The sequence below is a fragment of the Carlito syrichta genome, unplaced genomic scaffold (genome assembly GCF_000164805.1).
Source record: "Carlito syrichta isolate Samal-C Ts95f unplaced genomic scaffold, Tarsius_syrichta-2.0.1 Scaffold309314, whole genome shotgun sequence".
Lineage (NCBI taxonomy): Eukaryota > Metazoa > Chordata > Mammalia > Primates > Tarsiidae > Carlito > Carlito syrichta.
In genome coordinates this window covers 299,971-313,025 of record NW_007253410.1, presented here as the reverse complement: position 1 = coordinate 313,025, position 13,055 = coordinate 299,971, and the positions used below count along the sequence as shown (strand labels likewise).

General features: G+C 40.8%; 1 protein-coding gene across 1 annotated transcript in view; it reads right to left on the bottom strand.

Moving 5' to 3' along the window:
- ESYT2 (extended synaptotagmin 2) overlaps positions 1–13,055 on the bottom strand; it is a 75,103-nt gene that overhangs the window by 10,541 nt on the left and 51,507 nt on the right. Inside the window, exons 14-17 of the mRNA XM_008067148.2 lie at positions 11,492–11,566; positions 10,606–10,692; positions 3,219–3,368; positions 1,121–1,494 (exon numbers count right to left, since the gene is read on the bottom strand). Coding sequence (XP_008065339.2) covers positions 1,121–1,494; positions 3,219–3,368; positions 10,606–10,692; positions 11,492–11,566 — 686 coding nt within the window. The remainder of the gene's footprint in view (positions 1–1,120; positions 1,495–3,218; positions 3,369–10,605; positions 10,693–11,491; positions 11,567–13,055) is intronic.

Sequence of the window (13,055 nt, the reverse complement as noted above, 5' to 3'; positions counted from 1 at the left end):
TGGTGTCTCACTGTCACCCAGACTGGAGTGCAGTGGCATGCTCCTGGCCACTGCAGCTTCAACCTGCTGAGCTACAGCGATCCTTCCACCTCAGCCTTCCAAGTGGCCGGAACTACAGCAGGCTAATTTTTTATTTTATTGTAGAGATGAGGTCTTGCCAAGTTGCCCGGCTGGGTCTCGAACCCGTGGGCTCAGGCAATCCACTCGCCTCAGCCTCCCAAAGTGCTGGGATTAAAGGCTGAGCCACCAAACCCAGCCCATTTCTACTTTTCAAAGTGAGTTCCTGAGAAGAAAGTGGTCCCTTGTTTAAAATTGTTTCCTTTTGGAGCAAGAAAGAAGAAACTGATTTCTTTTTTCAAAATAGTGGACACGAGAAAGTGTTAAAGAAAAAAGTGAGCGTGGCTCAAGGTGGTCTCAGGACGTGACCTGCAAACCCTGCAGTTCCAGGTGCTTCTTCTAACGGCTCAGAAGGAAGCATGCTTTCACCCTCTGCTTCCATTTCTTTTAGTACTTTTTTATTACTCAACACACCTCTTATAGCAACAAATAGGAAGAACTGTTTCAAAGGTCAGTTTTATTCCTCCCACTGGTAACTACAGTCTAGTTTTCCCCCCTTATCTACAGAAACCATGAAAACACCCATGAGTCAAGGCATTTAAATAAAGAATCAATACAGAGATCCAAAGACAAGGACTGTATAGGAGTGACGGGATAGTGACCACATATGCGAGAACATGGCTTGTTCTCACACAACAGAGAAGCTGGGCCTTCTCATGCAGCCACACAGAGGCTCACAGGCCAGCTCTATGTGTCTGATTTCCTGGCAGGAGCAGAGGAACACAGCAGTGCCACAGCGCTATGCCTCTGGTCTTTCCTATTTGCAAAACCTATGACTCCATCATTTTCTATTCTTTAAATGATTAGGTCCTAGAAAATGGCAGGTTGTATTTTGCTCAGGGAGCAAAACAGCGATACAACCTGAAATTCTTCTAACTAATTTAAGACTACAATTCCCTCCCTGAAGGGGGTCAAACGAGTACTTTGTGTCCAACCACAACTTTTGCTGCGGGTCTGATGCATACTCGGATTATGTCAAACAACACGATGAGCATTTAGTTACTTTTCCAGCTGTCTCAGCCTTTGCCGCAGCTCCTGGGTGGCGATGGGCAGTGATATGTCTGAGGCAATGCTGGGCGTGGGCTCCTTGGCTGAGATGTGGCTTGGGGAGGCAAGGAGGCTGGAGGAACTTCTCCCTAGGTCGCGCGGCCCCTGAGGACCAGCCTCATGGGGCTGGGCCTTCTCTTCCACACCAGGCTTATCACTACTCCCAATGATGGGTGTGGATGGTGCAGTGTGGCTGCCACCAGGGCCCGGAGACACAGACATCTGAGATTTGATGGATGTTTTCCTCCCCTCTTTGGAAACAGAGGGTCGTTTTACTTTAGCTGAGTGTTGGTAGTCTGGAGGTCTCGTCTGCTTTTCAAGATGGAGCACCTAGAGGTGGAGAGAAACATAGAAATGAAAACTGTTGACAATGGTAGATCCTGATGCTGGAACAGCCTGGGATGTATTCATTTGCAAATGTTTCTTGAAAAACTTGGCTCAAAACTTTTAAAAAAATCTAGTCTATCTAGCCAGTTATTCAATTATTAAAGTAGTAATATGTTGCAGAAAGTTTACAAAAAGAAAAGCTAAAGTAATCAAAATATTACTTCTTTAACACAAACACCATCTCTTTCTCTCTCTTTCTCTAGAGACAGGGTCTCACTCTTTTGCTGAGGCTGGAGAACAGTGGCTACTCATAGGTGCGATCACAACTCCAGCAGCCTCTAGCTCCTGGTCTTATGCAATCTTCCCACCTCAGCCTCCCAAGTAGCTGGGACTATAGGATCGTGTCAACATGCACAGTCAAACACCACTTCTGTGCTTTCATCTTGACTCTCCATTTGCACACATTTCTACACAGTTGTGGAACATTTTCACTGAATCACATGCCCTTGACAGAAGACTAAATCCCTTATTCTATACAGGTAGTTTCTACCAGGAACCCCTAGAGAAAGGAAGAAAATCCAGAGCCCCTGCTATCCAGCAAGATCACCCCCAAGTCAGGCACAAGTTGAGAAGCAGGGGGCAGCTTCATAGCCCACATGTCGTTCTGCTATGAGAGCACGTGACTGGTCACTGTGCTAGCTTTAGTCTACACAGCATTCCACTGAGCAGAGTCTACTCTTCACAAGCCCTTCCACTCTGGGTGACTGACGACTTAAAGTTTTTTTCTGGTTTTATGAAGCAAAGCTGCAGTAAATGTCTTGATGTTTGTGGCCTCTTGACACTTTGTATTATTACTAAAAGACAGATTTCTGGAAAAAGGGACTTGGATCCTTGGATTTACAACCTGGGGACGCTGTGATTCCTTCTAGAGAGCATGTGGTGATAAGCCCCATCCGGGCCAGGTGCAAAGAGACTTTTCCACAGCACCCTCAACAGACATCTGCTTTAATTTTTTAAAGAAGTTGGCTCTTAATTTTAATTTGCATGTTTTTGATTAGTGAATTTTAGCACTTCCCTGTGTGTTTGCCAGTTTTCTCTTCAATACTTCCCTGTGTGTTTGCCAGTTTTCTCTTCAATATTTCCTTAGGTATTTACAAATGAATCACCATCTGTTTTGGACAAAAAAAGTGTTTTCTGTACGTTCTACTCTCTTGTATAGTTTTATTAATTTCTCTCTCCTGGTCGGACATGGTGGCTCATACCTGAAATCCCAGCGCTTTGGGAGGCTGAGGTGGGAGGACTGCTTGAGGACAGAAGTCTGAGACTAGCCTGGGCAACACAATGAGACCCTGTCTTTACCAAAAAAATTCTCTCTCCTGAACAACCTTTGAAAACAACCTTAGGAGAAAACTTTGTTGATACAGATAGTAATGCTTTCTTGGCCAAAGGATAAAAAAAATAGTTGGCTGGGTTCATGCAAAAGCATCAAAAGTTACTGTGGGCCTCCTCAAACATTCTGGAAGCATCGCTTCAGTTCTAGGTCTGAGTCCTAGCCCCCATCACTTTTTCCTGAGCCCCCTTGCTCCCAGCATTAGTGTCTTCTCCCTACAATGACTCCCTTGTCACAGTCCCTGGCATCACAGCCACCACCTGTCTGTCCATGAGCATCACTGCCATCACCTGTCTTTCCACTGTTACTGTGTTTATTGTAGAAGACAATACTATACCCTGAGGGCAATCTTCATCTTCAAGGTGCTGTTTGGACCTGAGTTACTGAGCTGGAACCGCTGACTCATAGTCATGTCATCACTGGTGAGCAGCTGGCTGAGGGGGACCTTCAGGCTCCCCAGAGAACACTGGTGCTGCTCGTCTTTGACCTGCAAAACACAGAACAGAAACACATGAGCTCTGAGGAAAGAGTCAGAAACTGAGAAAATGCAGAAAAGTCAACATTAGTCTGTAAAAAAAATAATGTATTAAAATAAAATTTTAAAAAATTCCCAACCACATTTTAGACATATTCTTTTTAGTGTTTCCACAAATGATTAGCATGGTATAAAACCTTCTCAGGAAGACACAAACACTGTAACAAGCAAAGTATCTGTTATACATATCTGTCACCTCCTCATTATAAAATTAAAATGAGCACAACAGAGAAAACAATGTTTTATGAATCTGTGAGGAGAACTTTGAGTTAACAGCCTATACAAATGTAAATATTTAAAAGAAATATTTTAACTCCTGTGAAAATGGTGGCAATATACATTTGAAATAATGTACAAAGTTCCTACTGATGACATTTATGGAGAAAACACATTTCTAAGCATTTTTTAAACCTTCCTTATTCAAAATATGCATTAAAAAATTATATCTGGTCAGGTGCAGTGGCTCACCTCTGTAATCCCTGCACTTTGGGAGGCTGAGGTAGGAAGACTGCTTGAGCCTAGGAGTTTGAGACCAGTCTAGGCAACGGAGCAAGACCTCGTCTCTTCAAAAAATAAAAAAATTAGCTGCGTGTGGTGACGTGTACCTCTAGTCCTAACTACTTGGGAGGCTGAGGTGGAAGGATTGCCTGAGCCCAGAAGGTCGAGGCTGTGGAGAGCAGTGATTGTGCCACTGTACTCTAGACTGGGTGAAAGAGTGAAACCCGACTCAAAAAAAAAAAAAAAAAAAATAACACTGTCTTCTTTAAATGCATGGCAAGTTATTCTTCCTGAATAACCACCTTCAGCATTATCTCTGTAACAGAAATTATAACCATTAGATCATTTGTAATACAGAACAGTATAATCAAATAGAGCAAGAATTCTGAAAGTTTCATAGATAGGCTATATGAAAATGGTCAGAAAAATTAACACATAACTACGCAGGAAAACCTAAAAACCTAACTGCTTATGTCTTTTTAAACTATAATCACAAAAGCAATTTTTTTTTTTTTTTTTTTGAGTTGGGAGTCTCACTCTGTCACCCAGACTGGAGTGGCCACTGCAGCCTTGACTTGCTGGGCTCCGGCAATCCTTCCGCCTCAGCCTTCCAAGTAGCTGGAATTACAGGCGTGTGCTACCACACCCGCCTAATTTTTGATTTATTGCAGAGATGAGGTCTCACCAAGTTGCCCAGGCGGGTCTTGAACCCACAGGCTCAGGCAATCCACTCACCTTGGCCTCTCAAAGCACTGGGATTACAGGCTGAGCCACTGAGCCTGGCCACAAAAGCATTTTTAAATAAAATAACTATGACAATGTTTACAGATTCCTAAAAGTTATGTTTAAAAATCCAAGATCTATTAAGTACAGATTATTTGAAGAATACAGTAGTGCACTTTATAAAGAATATATTAGCTAGACAAAATACACATCTTTTTGTATAAAACAAAGTGTAAAAATGTAAAACAACACACACAGACTAATGGGACAGGGCCTGGTGAGCTCGGCATGCCCAGGGCTCTGTTGTGCTCATATAAGCCTAGCCATTTATGTACCTTTAATAGAGGATCAAGATGCATGAAGTGAAAATGGAGACTGAAAGAGGAAAAAAGACAAATTCACAATTACATTCAGAGGTTTAAATACCATGCTCTTATTATCTGACCTAACAAGCAGACCAAAAAATGTCAAGGATGCAGAGGACCCAAGTAATGCTACTAACCACCCTGACCTACTGACATTCACAGAACACTCACCAATAACAGACAAGCATGCTCTGCAGGTGCACACAGACTATGTGCCAAGACCAACAAGGCTCTGGGTCACAAGGCCAGACTCAAATGAATTCAAGTCACACAATGAATGAAATTAGAATCCATAACAGAAAGATCCAAATAAGTTCCTGAACGCTAGAAATTAGAATCCATAACAGAAAGATCCAAATAAGTTGCTGAACACTAGGAAACTAAATGACTGACCTTTAAATAAACAATTCATGGGTCAAAGAAAGAAGTCAAAAGGAGAATTATTAAGGAAATAATATTTAAAAAGGGACTTATCAAAAGGAATGAAAATGATGGCACAACAAATTAAAATTTGTGGATGTAATTAAAGCAGAAGTTAGAGATTATCTTACTAAATGTGTATATTATAAAAGAAGAAATGTCTCAAGTTTCTACTTTAAGATGAATTAGGAAAGAGAACCAAATAAAATCCAAAGTAAGCAGAAACGAAATAATAAAGATACAGCAGAAATCAGTGAAATGGTAAAGAGAAAAGCAATAATAATAAAACCAAAAACTGGTATTTTGAGAAAATAAAATCAACAAACCTCTTGTAAGAACTGATGAAGAAGAAAAAGAGAGAAGGTAAACATTATCAGTATCAGGAATGAGAGAGGTGCCATCTCAACGGGACATTAAAAGGATATTACAGGAAAACCTATGCCAAACATAATTCAATAATTTAGATACAAATTAATGAACGCCATAAAACTAAAAGTCATCAAGAAGGGATAACCTTGACAGATACGTATCTACTGAGAGTTGAATTTGTATATAAACACCTCACAAAGAAAACTGCAGGCCTAGATGGCTTCATTATGAATTCTACCAAATATGTAAGAGGGAAAAAAAACCAAAAACCAATTCTACACAAACTCTTCCAGAAAAATGAAGAGCAGGGGATGCTCCCCAACTCATCCATGAGGCCAGTGCTACCTTCATATTAAAACTAGAAAAAATATAGTAAGAAATCAAAATTACAGACTAGCATCCTTTATGATGAAGATGCAAAAGTTCTTTTTGTAAAAAAATTTTTATTTTATTACAGAGATGTGGGTATAAGAAAGGATTAACTACATAAGCAGGCTGCACAAAAGTGAAGTTTGGGCTTCTAACTGGCCCTCACGCCCCAGGTAGTGGACCAGGTACCCTTGTGTAGTCAGGGCTCCCACCCTCCTACCTCCCTCTCTCCCCTAGCAGTGTCCAGCAACTGCTAATCTCTCCCTTGTGTTAATGTGACTAATGTTCAAAGCCCACCTATGAGTGAGAATGTGTGGTATTCAGTTCTTTGTTTCTGTGATAGTATGCTGGTCTCTTAACAAAATTTTAGCAAATTGACTCAAACAGTATGTAAAAAAGATACTACATCATGACTATGTGGAGTTTATCCTTGAATAAAGGTTTGCTTATAAGGTTTTCAAATGTTAAACCCTGAGACCAAATAAAGGTTTAATACTGAAAATCAACAATGTATTTCACCATATTTACAGACTTAGAAAAACCATTCTCTCAGTAGATGCAGAAAAGTCTTTGATGAAATCCAACATCTATTTATGATAAAAACTTTCAGCAAACTGGAAGAGGACTGGAAAGAAAACTTTTCAATCAGATAAAGGCAACTAAGGACACTTCCAGCATCTAAATGGTGAGATGCTAGCTGGGCTTGGTGGCTCAGCCTGTAATCCCGCGCTTTGGGTGGCTGAGGTGAGTGGATTGCCTGAGCCCGTGGGTTCAAGACCCACCTGGGCAACTTGGCGAGACCTCATCTCTACAATAAAATCAAAAAACTAGCCAGGCATGGTAGTGCGCGCCTGTAGTTCCAGCTACTTGGAAGGCTGAGGCGGAAGGATCACCGGAGCCCAGCTAATAGAGGCTGCGGTGGCCGGGAGTGGCCACTGCACTCCAGTCTGGATGACAGAGTGAAACTCCAACTCAAAAAAAAAAACCAAAAAAATAAATAAATAAATAAACTAAATGGCGAGATGCTGTAATGACAGGCAAGAGGCCAACAATGTCCACTCATACCACTTCTGCTAGGGCAAGAGGTCCTGAGCAGGGCAGTAAGGGAAGAAAAAGAAGGAAAGGCATCTAGATTGAAAACGAAGAGGTGGAAGTGTCATTATTAGCAGATAACATCACTGTCCATGTCTAAAGTAATAAGATATCCAGCAGTGTTGCATGAGACGACATCAATATACAAAGACCAACCGCATTGCTATACTTCTAAAAAACAATTAAAAAATTGAAAATGGGAAAAAATACACTGAAAGTATCCTCCAAAAGCATGAAATACTTAGAGATAACTGTGACAAAGGTACTGTAAATATCACAGCTTGAGGGCTTACATTATTTTATTTTACTTTTTTTTTTAGAGACTGGGTCTTGCTCTGTTGCGCAGGTTGGAATGCGGTGGCACATCATAGATCACTGCAGCCTTGGATTTCTGGGCTCAAGCAATCTTCCAGCCTCAGTTCCCCGAGTAGTCAGGAATACAGGCACATGCCACTGTGTCTGCTAATTTTGTTATTTTTTGTAGAGATGAGGTCTTGCTATGCTGCCCAGGCTAGTATATTTGATTTTTTTTTTTTTTGAGTTGGAGTCTCACTCACTCTGTCGCCCAGACTGGAGTGCAGTGGCCGCTCCCGGCCACCGCAGCCTCAAACTGCTGGGCTCCGGTGATCCTTCTGCCTCAACCTTCCAAGTAGCTGGAATTACAGGCATGTGCCACCACTCCCGGCTGATTTTGTTATTTTTTGTAGAGATGAGGTCTCGCTGCCGGGGCAGGTCTTGAACCTGCGGGCTCAGGCAATCCACTCACCTCAGCCTCCCAAGGCGTGGGATTACAGGCTGAGCCACCGAGCCCGGCTTGTTTTTGTTGTTTTTGAGTTGGAGTCTCACTCACTCTGTCGCCCAGACTGGAGTGCAGTGGCCGCTCCCGGCCACCGCAGCCTCAAACTGCTGGGCTCCGGTGATCCTTCTGCCTCAACCTTCCAAGTAGCTGGAATTACAGGCATGTGCCACCACTCCCGGCTGATTTTGTTATTTTTTGTAGAGATGAGGTCTCGCTGCCGGGGCAGGTCTTGAACCTGCGGGCTCAGGCAATCCACTCACCTCAGCCTCCCAAGGCGTGGGATTACAGGCTGAGCCACCGAGCCCGGCTTGTTTTTGTTGTTTTTGAGTTGGAGTCTCACTCACTCTGTCGCCCAGACTGGAGTGCAGTGGCCGCTCCCGGCCACCGCAGCCTCAAACTGCTGGGCTCCGGTGATCCTTCTGCCTCAACCTTCCAAGTAGCTGGAATTACAGGCATGTGCCACCACTCCCGGCTGATTTTGTTATTTTTTGTAGAGATGAGGTCTCGCTGCCGGGGCAGGTCTTGAACCTGCGGGCTCAGGCAATCCACTCACCTCAGCCTCCCAAGGCGTGGGATTACAGGCTGAGCCACCGAGCCCGGCTTGTTTTTGTTGTTTTTGAGTTGGAGTCTCACTCACTCTGTCGCCCAGACTGGAGTGCAGTGGCCGCTCCCGGCCACCGCAGCCTCAAACTGCTGGGCTCCGGTGATCCTTCTGCCTCAACCTTCCAAGTAGCTGGAATTACAGGCATGTGCCACCACTCCCGGCTGATTTTGTTATTTTTTGTAGAGATGAGGTCTCGCTGCCGGGGCAGGTCTTGAACCTGCGGGCTCAGGCAATCCACTCACCTCAGCCTCCCAAGGCGTGGGATTACAGGCTGAGCCACCGAGCCCGGCTTGTTTTTGTTGTTTTTGAGTTGGAGTCTCACTCACTCTGTCGCCCAGACTGGAGTGCAGTGGCCGCTCCCGGCCACCGCAGCCTCAAACTGCTGGGCTCCGGTGATCCTTCTGCCTCAACCTTCCAAGTAGCTGGAATTACAGGCATGTGCCACCACTCCCGGCTGATTTTGTTATTTTTTGTAGAGATGAGGTCTCGCTGCCGGGGCAGGTCTTGAACCTGCGGGCTCAGGCAATCCACTCACCTCAGCCTCCCAAAGTGCGGGATTACAGGCTGAGCCACCGAGCCCGGCTGTATATTTGATTTTAAGATTCATTTATAAGGCACTTGTTATAAAGACAGTATAATATTGACATGAAGACAGACATATAGAACAATGGAACAGAAGGAATTCTAGAAATAGACCCACACATATGGCCAACAGAATTCTCACAAAGTTGCCAAGCTAATAAAGTAGGGCAAAGAATAATCCTTTTAACAAATACTGCTGAACAACTGCACAACCATATATAAGAAAATGAGCCATGACACTTACCTTAGACTGCAAATGAAAATTAACTCAATATAAATTCAAACCTACATGTAAAATCAGAAGTACAGAACCTACAGAAGTCAACATGACTTAAGGGTTGGCCAGTAGTTCTTAAATAGAACACAAAGAACATAAACTAAAAAGAAATAGGATAATAAATTGGACTTCATCAAAATTTAAAACTTCTGTTCTTCAAAAGACACTGATATGATAATGCAAAATTAAGTCACACATGAGAGACAACATCTGCAAAAATGTATCCAAAATACTTGTTTCTAGAATATTTTAAAACTACTTACATTTTAGTATTAAGAAGATAAATAACCTAACAAAACTGAACAAAGAAATTGAATGGACTTTTTACCACAGAAGATACACAGATGGCAAATAAACACATAAGATGTTGAACATCATTAGTAATCACAATGAAAGCACCATGATGCCACTACCCACCCACTAACAACACAATGTTGGCAAGATGTAGAGAAAGTGCTATTTTTCTACACTGCTGGTGAGAATGAAAAAGAGTCTGATCACTTTGGATACAATTTTGCAGTTTATTAAGAAGTTAAACATGCACCTACCATTCTGCTCCTAGGTATTTGCCCATTAGAAGTGAAGGCACATGTCCACATAAAAACTTGTATATGAATATTCAAAGCAGATTTATTTGTAATTAGTCTAAAACTGGAAAGAATCCATCCTTTTATCAATCTTTTACTACAGGTGAATGGATAAGCAAATTAATACTTCAATAATAATAATAAAAAGGTACAAACTATGTCTATCTGCAACAGCACAGGTGAACCTCAAAATAATTATTATGAAAGAATACAGACAACAAGGGTACCTACCATATAATTCTATTTACATAAAATTCAGGCAAATGCAAACAGTAATCTATAGTGACAGAAGGAAGATCTGTGTTTGCTTGAGGGAGGTTAGGGTTACAGAGAGAATGAGGGAACTTTGGAAAGATGGATCTTTTATTATCTTGATAGTGGTGATGGGTCCTTGGGTATATATATGGGTCACAACTCATTAAATTATACACTTCAAATATGTGTAATTTATTGTATCTCAATTATACTTAAACAACTTGGTTTTAAAAAATACAAATAAAATACCTCAACTTCAAGGTCCTGGCGCTTGGGATTGTGAATGAAGAAAGTGAAATTTTCCTCCCAAACAGGTTCATTGGTTTTGTACCGAATCTGGAAGAAATATCCAAATATCAGCTCCATAATATTTTCTGTGGAAAAAGGCTGCCAATACAATGATCATTCATTTAATATGTTTGGAAGCTTAGGATGATTTTAAATTCTAAGACTATTTACTGAGCATGTAGTATTATATATTAATTATAAGAAGTGTTAAAAAGATGGAGAGAGGATACAAAGTTTTTAGAGCATGTCAGTGAAATTAACTGTTATGAAGCTCCAAACAATATGGCTACTGGTAAAGACTTCACGATCATGGTTTAGTCTCAGTTCTGCTAGTTCCTTAGTGCCTAGGGTGGTGCAGAACAAGCATCTTAAGCTATTAACAATTAAAAGTAAGCAGTGGTCTGCAACTTTGAATAATTTCTAAAATATTTCTTCTCACGTCTGGAAAATAGAACTTATTATAGCAATAGCATTACCCTCTTTTCAATTCTTGAATCTAGCTACAATGCTTGAGTTTTAAGCACTGCTGCTTATTAAACAAAATATTTATACAAGCTCAAGAGAAACTTAAGAATTTGCCCCATGTATCTACCCATGAAATAAAGCAAAAGTATATTTGTATATTATTTTTTTAAATGAACAGTATACTTGTTACCAAATTAAGTAGCTGGTCATCCATCAAATGACTGATTTAAAGGGAAAAAAGGACATGAAATGTCATGGTTGCGATGCCTGCACTATCACATGACTCAAAGACATCCGCAACCTAGCACTTCCCACCTAAGACAGCAACAGTGACAAAGATGAGACTGTGTGAGACAATCAAGTCAAGAGGCCAGCACTTTACCTTGCTCTCCTGGGCCTTGTGCCCAACCGACATCTGGACAAGAGGATTTGGGTTGCTGTTTATTTTCTTCCCTGACTACCCAAAAATAAACAAACAAAAACAGACAAAATAAATAAACACATTTTAAAATAGATCTTACTAAAAATGAAACTACTGGCTTATATTAAGTAGTCATTTCTGTTTACCTCTCATACTTAAGGAAATATCTGGGAACAATTTTATTGGAAAACATTTGCTAAGTATACCCCAAACCATAACTGTGTGTCCCATAAAGTAAATTAAGAAAACTTCCATTTGCACACAATTTTTAAATGTTAAAGTCTTCTATTTTTAAAGTAAACTACTTTGGAAAATTGACTCTTCTGAAAATCTTTAATGTTAATCACAGTTATCAAAATTTATTTTATTTACCAGGATAACAAAAACGAATAAAGTGCAATGTATGGAAACCAAAAACCACAAAGAAAGACAAATGTAAAAGGATGTATAATTCAGAGTATGTCTCTGGTTGGAATAAAAACACTACAAAGTATCCAATACATAGTTTTACATTCTTAACTTAGTTATCTTCTGTACAAGCATACATGACTTTCAGACATCAAATCTTGCTTACCAGCTGCTAAGTAATTTTGACTGGAAGAATAAACATCAGTTTAGAATAAACTAAGCAGATATAAATATAATGAAAAAATTAGGAAATGAAAAAAATGGCAAGAAGCATACTTTAGCACAGATAGCTGAAGAAAACATACTAAAACAGTACATACATGTGACATGAGGTTTATTTATAACTTAGCCCCACAAGAAGATGCAGTTAAATGTCTGTGTTAGTGGAAATTAATTAGAAAGTCACAAAAATGTTTTTTAGTTAAATAATTTTAGAGGCAATCCTCAACACTGCAGCAATGACAAAAATAGGGTCAAAATTATTATTGGAAAAATTTTACTAGCTCAAACCTACTGCGATAATCTATTTTCTGGTTCATCTTTATGATGTGAATGAATTCTGCAAAATGAAATAAATACTGTTAAAAAAGTTTTTGATGCTATAAACTACTGAGGCAATGAATACTAATTTCCCCTAAACCCATTTTCTCCTTCTTCCATTAATATTAGAACCCCCAAGTTTTAGGCGAGCACAATGCTCTGTAAGTATTCTATGTCCAAGCCTCCCTCGCAGCCAGGAGTGGCCAGTAACTAAGTGCTAGTCTTAAAGGAGGGTGTGTGCCCTCCCCCGCTGATGAAGTGGGAGCTATCTGTTAGGCATGGCAGAGCCACAGGAGAAAACTCTGTTACACAAGGGAGATAAACAGCTTGTATAGCTCAAGCTACTGATGCTTTTGGGTCGGTTCTAGTACTATAGATTACAAAGCTGCACTTGTTTCTTAACTAATATTTCATCTCTGAAAAAGTGGCCATCCATTCCTAGAGATTTACTGCATCTTTTCAATCTTTTTTTTTTTTTTTTTTGAGTTGGAGTCTTACTCTGTCACCCAGACTGGAGTGCAATGGCTGCTCCTGGCCACCGCAGCCTCGACCTGCTGGGCTCCAGCGATCCTTCTGC